Below are 8,769 nucleotides of genomic sequence, written 5' to 3' on the forward strand. Positions count from 1 at the left end.
CCACCGGGATAAAGTTTGTTTTAGTCTGTGGCCTGTAAAGATGGCACCGGGCGAGCTGAACGGCCAACAGCGTCTGACGCAGTGACGTCGGTTCCAAGGCTCTATTGGCCAATAGCAGAGGAGCTGGACTCTCCTCATTAACATATCGATGCAGCAGAAATACAGCAAACGGAAAAACAGCAAACGGGAAAAGACCAAGCAGAAAAGGGAGAAGCAAAAAAAGACAAAGCAAAATATCTACTTTTTCTTGACAAAACGCATGTTTAGGGGAAATGAACAAGAAAATATATACATTACTACTTGACGGAAACTCATAAGGAAAAACTAAATATTTATGCTTTTATTTGTTCCTTTATTTATATATTTATTCTTTTATTTATACGTTTATTCTTTTATTTATATGTCTATTCTTTTATTTATACGTTTATTATTTTATTTATACATTTATTCTTTTATTTTTTTATTCTGTCGGTTTTGGTCCTTCGTAATACGTTTTAATTATATTTATTGTAAAAGTTAAAGAATTGTCATATTTTTTTAGCAAACATAAACTAAGCAAGTATGAAAATTATGTAAAAAAAACTTAGTAATTTATGATGCATATTAGTTGTGAAAATGAGTAAATATACAAACATATTTCTATTTCTATTTTACTTTGAACTAAAATATTTATTGTACTCCATCATTTATAAAAGTCATTAAATTATGCCACAATACAGTAATATTATTAGTAATGGTTTTTAGATAAGGTAAAAACTGTCATACATATATAAAAAAAAAATTAGAAACCATTTTTGAAAAAAAAAAGTTAGATACTGTCATGGAGGGGAATTAAGCAATCTGACGCCAGCCGGAAGCTAATTCTGCACACAAATGTGTTGAAATGTTCAATGTGTTATAATTTACTGTAAATTTTAACACACGTGTTAAAATGAACACAAAATATTGTTGAGTTATTTTTTAATGCATCTGTCTAAGAGAGAGAAGGAGGCATTCAAAGACATAAACAAGCATAAAAACAGAAAAATAAGAATATTAACCGGGGCGGACAGCCATCGGGCCGGATGCTGACCTGACGGCTCAGGATCACTGGGGCGGGACCAAAGGCTCAGTTTGGGTTCAATTTAATTTAAAAAAAATTAAAATAAATAAACCTTCCGTTTGTAAACCTCACTCTGGTATTTGTCTGCCTGAAACTCCCACTGACTGAAGATGCAGAAGGGAAAGGAGACGTGTTTCCCTAATTTCATTTTCTGAGGATTTCTGTATGCCAGAGAGACACACCAGCTTCCACACAGGCGGTGTGATTATATTAGATTCTAGAGATCTGCGTCTGGTGACTTTTTCAGTTGTTTTGAAAAAAAAAATGTTTTTGATGGTGGTTAAATGTTAAACGTTATTACTTTAAGAGCCCCCCTCTTCCTGGAATCAAACCCTGATGAACATCAAACGTCTTCCTGCTCTGAATCAAACATAGCTGAGTAAAACCAAAATCTACTGAAGGTGAAAGCTGATTGGCTGCAGCATACGTGTGATTCATAGATCAAAGCTGAACCCTGTTTCTGTTTTCAGGAAATGAAACTCACACAGACCTTGTGGCTGAGAGCAAAAATGGCGCAGAGTCAGATGGACCGAGAAACTTTCTCCTGTTCGATCTGCCTGGATCTACTGAAGGATCCGGTGACGATTCCCTGTGGACACAGCTACTGTATGAACTGTATTAAAAGCTTCTGGGATGAAGGTGAGGAGAAGAAAAGCTACCACTGCCCTCAGTGCAGGGAGACATTCACACAGAGGCCTGTTTTAAAGAAAAACATCATGTTAGCAGGTTTAGTGGAGCAGTTGAAGAAGACTGGACTCCAAGCTGCTCCTGCTGATCACCGCTATGCTGGACATAAAGATGTGGCCTGTGATTTTTGTACTGGGAGGAAACTGAAAGCCATCAAGTCCTGTTTATTCTGTTTGGCCTCTTACTGTGAGAAACACCTTCAACCTCATTATAGTTCAGCTACATTTAAGAAACACAAGCTGGTGGAGCCGTCCAAGAACCTCCAGAAGAACATCTGCTCTAAGCATGGTAAGGTGATTGATATCTTCTGCCGCACTGATCAGAAGTCTATCTGTTACATCTGCTCAGTTGATAAACATAAAGACCACGACACAGTGTCAGCTGCAACAGAAAGGACTAAGAGGAAGAGAGAGCTGAAGAAGAAACGACGAAACATCCAGCAGAGAATCCAGGACAGAGAGAAAGATGTGAAGCTGCTTCAACAGGAGGTGGAGGCCATCAATCACTCTGCTGATAAAACAGTGGAGGACAGTGAGAAGATCTTCACCCAGCTGATCCGTCTCCTCCAGAAAAGAAGCTCTGATGTGAAGCAGCAGATCAGATCCCAGCAGGAAACTGAAGTGAGTCGAGTCAAAGATGTTCAGGAGAAGCTGGAGCAGAAGATCACTGAGCTGAAGAGAAAAGACGCTGAGCTGGAGCAGCTCTCACACACAGAGGATCATACCCAGTTTCTCCTCAACTACCCCTCACTGCCAGCACTCAGTGAGTCGACACACTCATCCAGCATCAACATCCGTCCTCTGAGACACTTTGAGGACGTGACAGCAGCTGTGTCAGAGCTCAGAGAGAAACTACAGGACGTCCTGAGAGACTCATGGACAAACATCTCACTGATGGTCACTGAGGTGGATGTTCTACTGTCAGGACCAGAACCAAAGACCAGAGCTGGATTCTTAAAATATTCACATAAAATCAAATTGGATATAAACACAGCAAACACATGGCTGGTTCTATCAGAGAGGAAGAGAAAAGTGAGAAGGATGGATAAACATCAGTTTTATTCTAGTCATCCAGACAGATTCACTGGTTGTTGTCAGATCCTCAGTAAAGAGAGTCTGACTGGACGTTGTTACTGGGAGGTGGAGTGGAGCGGGAGAGTTTATGTTGCAGTTGCATATAAGAACATCAGCAGATCAGGAGATGGGAATGAAAGTGCATTTGGATATAATGACAAGTCTTGGGCTTTATATTGTTCTTCAAATAGATGTGAATTTGGTCACAACAACATCTGGACCTCCATCTCAGCTCTTCGTTCCTCCAGAGTCGGAGTGTACCTGGACCACAGAGCAGGTATTCTGTCCTTCTACAGAGTCTCTAAATCCATGACTCTGATCCACAGAGTCCAGACCAGATTCACTCGGCCGCTACATGCTGGAGTTCGGATTAGGTACCTTGGGGGTTCTGCAGAGTTCTGTAAACCCAAATAGATTTTCTCTCTGATTGTTGATCAGGATTCATTATTCCGATGTTCTTCTTTAATTTTCTGGCTTAAATGTGGTTCTCTGAGTTCCAGGAACCATAAAGGATTTCACTGCTGATGTTTTTATTTCATTCTTTATAGCACATACATGTTTCTCCGCATGAAAATCTAAACTTTTCTGCTCACTAATAGTTTTGCTTTAATATTTGCATTGATGAATTTGAATGTTCTGGTTTGTCTTCCTCCTTTGGAGAACAGACGCTGTTTAAATCAGTTCAGATTCAACTGAGCTTCTGTTTTCTTTAAGATCCAAAGAAAAAACTGGAAAATAAATGTCTGCTGTTCTGTCTCTGACTTTCTTCAATTAAAAAAAACTGATTACAGAGAAATGTGGACATTTTTTTCTTAATTATAAATTGTGAGTTCTGATGTTTGGCTTCTCCTTCATAGAGAATAATCTGATTTCTGCTGCAGAAATATTATATTCATTTAAGCTTCTATTACACTGATCAGTTAATCTGTCAATGCAAACATACATCAAGTCAATGAGTTATTTTATCTATAGATGAGTGGTCTATAATACTTGGTGTTGGAGCTATTTGTTCTTTATTTCTTTATCCATTTGAATTTTGTTAGTTTATTCTTAAATTTATATGTTTTGTATTATTTATGGAGTTTATTTGTAGGTTAATAATTGTTGATTTTATTTATTTTCTAAGTAAAGAGGAAGTGATGTGGGTTGGTCCACTTTCTATAAGTGCAGGTCCTGGTGAAGGACCAGCAGGCATTTGGGTTTGGGGCCGATGGTTTTACCAGAGCAAGAGAGGCAGCATGAGAACAAAGGGAAGTTTGATCTCTGTAATTGTTTTGCTGAAATGGGAAAATAAACCATATAAATTATAAATCCAGAACAATTTACAAGTTTGGACATTGAACCTTGCTTTGCCTGCGTAGAGAAACGTGACCCCAGTGCCTCAGTAGTGGCTTGGTGGGAGTTTTATTGGATGTTTGGTGTGCAAAACAATCACCACTACACTAGTTTACACTAGTTTATGATTTATATTTAAGATATTTAAAGTAATACAAGATATTTGATTCCTGTGAAGTTACAGGTTTTATTACATGTTCCATAACTTCAGAGAATAAACTCAGTAAATATTTAATTCTTGGTCTTAGATGAGGACACTGTGATGTTCAGTGGTGGAAATGAGGAGGCAGACTCGGTCAGAAAGATTCTCCTTTAATAAACTCTTCACAAACAAGCCGCTGTCTTAGAAACAACCTGTAACGTTTCTGGAGTTGGGGAGATAAAGTAGATCTGTCTCAGTCCATTCATCTGTCTGCAGCACGTTTCGCTCACCAGGGAAGCAGTGGCGCATACTTATGACATCACTAGCAATAACTCGTGCTCTCTTAAAGAGACACTACACAATTACGGTTGTTACAAGACAGTTTATTTCCAGTTCTTTTCCTTATTCTGCAGCCTGTAAAACCCTGATATCCCTCCTCCAGGCTTCTGCTTTAAATCTGTGTCCAGCTCCTGTCTGACCACAGATCTCCTCATTTCCTCCTCTGAAGACCTGAAAACAGAAACACAGCTCTGACACACCTGTAACAGGAACAAAAAGAGCAACAAGGTGCTGCAGATTTCCATGTTTTCCAGTCAGGATGAATATAATAGGATGAAAATAAACATGCTTTAGAAGACTAAACCCCCAGATCTGGAAAAAGAAGTGTGATCTTTAAAAAATACTAAATATCTGCTAAGTATCTATAAAATTCAGCCAGTTGTGAGGATTTGATTTGCACAGATTCCTCTTTTCAAAGATCCACACAAACTGCTGCAGCTGCTGTATTAGCACTAAGGACTCCTCCCTGTTTTAATGGAGACACAAATGCAATTTAGTAGCTAATCTGTGCAACTTGTTGACTTTGTTTCTAGAGTAGTTTACTAAATCAGCTGCTCCTCTGATGACTTGACGGGGAGCACTGGGACATTTCCCAGGGGGCTGGTTGCTGGTCTAAGCTCCCACTAACTGCAGTTGATAAGTGGAAAAGAGACGCCCATTCATTTTCTGTTGTCTCATTTTCCGAGGCCGTCTGTCAGTACAGAGTCACACACCAGGCTGTGGAGGTGTTATGCAGAGGTTTGTATGCCCTGTCGTAGGAATGTGCATTGCTCAAATACCCGCATATTGATGAGAAAACAGATTGAAATATGACTTTTAAAAATATACATGATATCAACATGTGACCTATCCATTAATGTTCTGAAAGGTTGGTGTGCCGCTGTTTATATATATTTTGCTGAAAACGTATTTTTCACTCTTACTTGTATCAAGCAACCAACTAAAAACTTTTCAGACCATTTGTAAGTTCTGCCATCAATGCCCATTTTCTGTAGTTGATTATTAATGTTTGTTTCTGCGTCATGTCATAGACCTTTGCTACATCTAGACAAACAGCTGTTATACACTCCATTAACCTCAGCTTCTTTTGTTTTAAACCAGTGGTGTAAACAAAGTCCAGGGTTCATAATTCCTCCACTTCCTAAATCCTCTTTGATACTTAGATAAGGAATCATCAGATTCAGAGTAAAAAGGTTAAACGTTCATTTATCATTTTCTGCATGTATTTTGGAAAATATCAGCTCTAACACTGTTGCTTTTTCTTCACTGCTTACTGCTGCTGCTGTTACATCACTAATTAAAACAAGAACAACCGGAGTCTGTTCTTACACCATTCATTTGGTTTATCCTCTTCCAGATTTTCCTTGAGTCTGATATTCCTGCCTCTTCTTCCTGCTCTTGAACACATCTTGAAACTAGGAGGAACAACAGCTGCTGAAGCTGAAAGCTGATTGGCTGAAGCCTCCCTGCACTCAGACATGATTGGTAGATCAGAGCTCAACCCAGTTTCTGTTCTCATGAACTGAAACTCACACAGACCCTGTGACTGAGAGCAGAAATGGAGCAGAATCAGATGGACCGAGAAACCTTCTCCTGTTCAATCTGCCTGGATCTACATGTTGGGCTTTCTGTGTTTCCTGGAGGTTCTGCAGAGTTCTGTAAACCCAAATAGATTTTATTTCTTTTGATTGTTGATCAGGATTCATTATTCTTCTCTGCTCTGTTCTTCTTTATTTAAATGTCGTTCTCTGAGTTCCAGAAACCATAAAAGTTTTCACTGTTTTCTTTCATTCTTATGTGACAGGAATATTTCTCCACATAAAAATCTAACTTTCCCTGGGCTCTTGTAGTGTTGGTTGAATATTTGTATTGATGTGTTTGGAGGTTCTGGTTTCTCTTCCTCTGTTCTGGAGAACAAATGTTATTCTTGTTTAAATCAGTTGATATTGAAATTAACTGAACTTTCTTCTTTTTCCTTTACTGTGATCCAAAGAAGAAAATGAGTCTAACATCAACTTACAACTGGTGGTATTTTCTTTTAAATTATTTAGATGTAGATCAGAAAAATAAATGTCTACTTTTCTCTCCTTTGACTTTCTTCATTAAAATAGACTTGATTACAGAGAAATGTGGAACATTTTCTTTTAATTTTTGCTATAATTTGTGAGTTTTGTTGTCTAAAGTGCAGAAACATTTCTATTAGATCAGTGGTTCTTAACCTTTTTTGAGGTACCGAACCCACCAGTTTCATATGCGCATTCAGTGAACCCTTCTGTGGTGATAAATATTATTTTTTGCCCCAAATTCAAGACATAGGGGTGACCTAACTAGACTCTATTTGGGTGACCCCATGATCACCAAGTCTTCCTAAAAGGTAGAGTCTCTGAGAACAGTTCTTCAAAATATAGTCAGTGTTTTCAGAAAGGTTGAGCTGACTGTCCAGGAACGACCCACGGTATTTAAAATCTGCCACAGTTTCAACAGGTTGGCCATCGAGAGAAACTGGAACCACTTTAAGGTCTTGTTTAGATCATTTAATTAGCTCTACATTCTTAAGAGAGTGAAACATTAATAATAAATAATAAAGACTTTGCGGTATTCTGATTTAGTAATGTAATTATATTAGTTGTGTTACCACCTCCACGCCACTAGAGGCAGTAGCAACCCCAAAAAGATGCAACTAAAGGAGCAGACAGGGTGCGTTCACACTGCAGCCTGAAGTGACTCAATTCCGATGTTTTTGGCGTAATGCGACCTGTATCCGATCTTTTCTGTGAACAGCACAGGATTCTTTTTCGAATGTGACCCATATCCGATACGTATATCCGATACAATATCGTATATTGAATCGTATATTGAATCGACGTTTGGTCGATTCAAATGCGACCAAACGTTCAGGTCGCAATCATCCGAACTGAACGTCACTGATTCTCAACAAATCTCAGTATTCTGCGTCCTGATACACGCAAGTGGGAAGAAAAACAACAACCATGATGGAATATATGAGGATAATGAGGGAATAATGGGAATACTGGCTTCAGCTCTGTATTCCCAGCTTCCTGTAATCATGAGCTTCTGAAAACTTCTTCAAATGCAGTCAGCAACCTTTTATCTGCAAAGTGATTTATAAATTGAAGAAACAGAGATGTGTTAAAATGGTCTTAAAGTTTCACTTGTTTTGTGTTTTAAATGAACATTTTTCTCTCTGAAGTTGTTTCTGTTCTGCTGTTATTAGACTCTTAACTTGAAAACCTTCATAAATCCTCAGATTCTCTGTAAAAACTCTGAAAAGACTGTCTAATGAATGAAAACAGAATAAAATTAAATAAATGAATTCAAATAATCTGAAGTGAGTCTCTGAGTCGTTTTCATTTCAGGCAGAAACTCTGATCACTTTGAGGCAACAAAGAGATAAAAACAGATATTTGGTTTATTAAGATGTAAATAAAATTATTAAAATACTGAAACAAAACAGAAAGTAATTTCCATAAATGAATCCGACTGTCAGGATTCATCTTCCTTTCTAATCCCTGAACGTTCTTCCAGAATCTCACAGATTTATAAACTTTGTTTTGTAAAAAAACAAAACAAAAAAAACATTTTAATATTCTGTTCACAAGTTTGTATTTTGCAGAATGAAAACAATCTTTGCTCTGATGGATCATCCAGGTTTCATCCTGGTTTTCCAGGTTCCTGTAATTTAGATCCAAGTTTCAAATTTTGCTCCAATAAAAACATTAAAAACATTTTAATATCCTGACTTCACTTTGGAATTACAGCTGTAAAGTTTAATGCGGATTTCCTCATTATAGTCTTTAAATTAATCACTGAAAAGCAAAAGTAATTGAAGCTGTTGAGCTCATTTGATCTGTTTTTCACCTGGTGATCTGTGCTTTATAATTAAGTCTTAAATGCTGGAGTTTCCTGTCTGTCCTGAGCACCTGAACGCCTCACAGCTGCGTTAAAACGTTTCCTCAGTCTGCCTCAGTGGGAACAACAGGCTGCGTTCGTTCAGCACAGAAACTTAAATATCTGCTCCTTGTTCCTGTTGAATTCAGTCAGCTCCATTTGAAAAAGTATGTATGAATTTA

At 37.9% G+C, this 8,769-nt stretch overlaps 1 protein-coding gene across 1 annotated transcript; it reads left to right on the forward strand.

Moving 5' to 3' along the window:
* The first annotated feature begins 1,607 nt into the window (after window positions 1-1,607).
* LOC106949219 (E3 ubiquitin/ISG15 ligase TRIM25-like) lies at window positions 1,608-6,801 on the forward strand. Its single transcript, XM_015035342.1, has 2 exons — window positions 1,608-3,247; window positions 6,322-6,801. The coding sequence occupies exons 1-2, from the start codon at window positions 1,612-1,614 to the stop codon at window positions 6,348-6,350; spliced, it is 1,665 nt and encodes a 554-aa protein (XP_014890828.1). The 5' UTR covers window positions 1,608-1,611; the 3' UTR covers window positions 6,351-6,801.
* Window positions 6,802-8,769: the final 1,968 nt, after the last annotated feature.

This window comes from Poecilia latipinna, unplaced genomic scaffold (genome assembly GCF_001443285.1).
Source record: "Poecilia latipinna isolate Pla-1442-1.1 unplaced genomic scaffold, P_latipinna-1.0 Scaffold331, whole genome shotgun sequence".
Classification (NCBI taxonomy): Eukaryota; Metazoa; Chordata; class Actinopteri; order Cyprinodontiformes; family Poeciliidae; genus Poecilia; species Poecilia latipinna.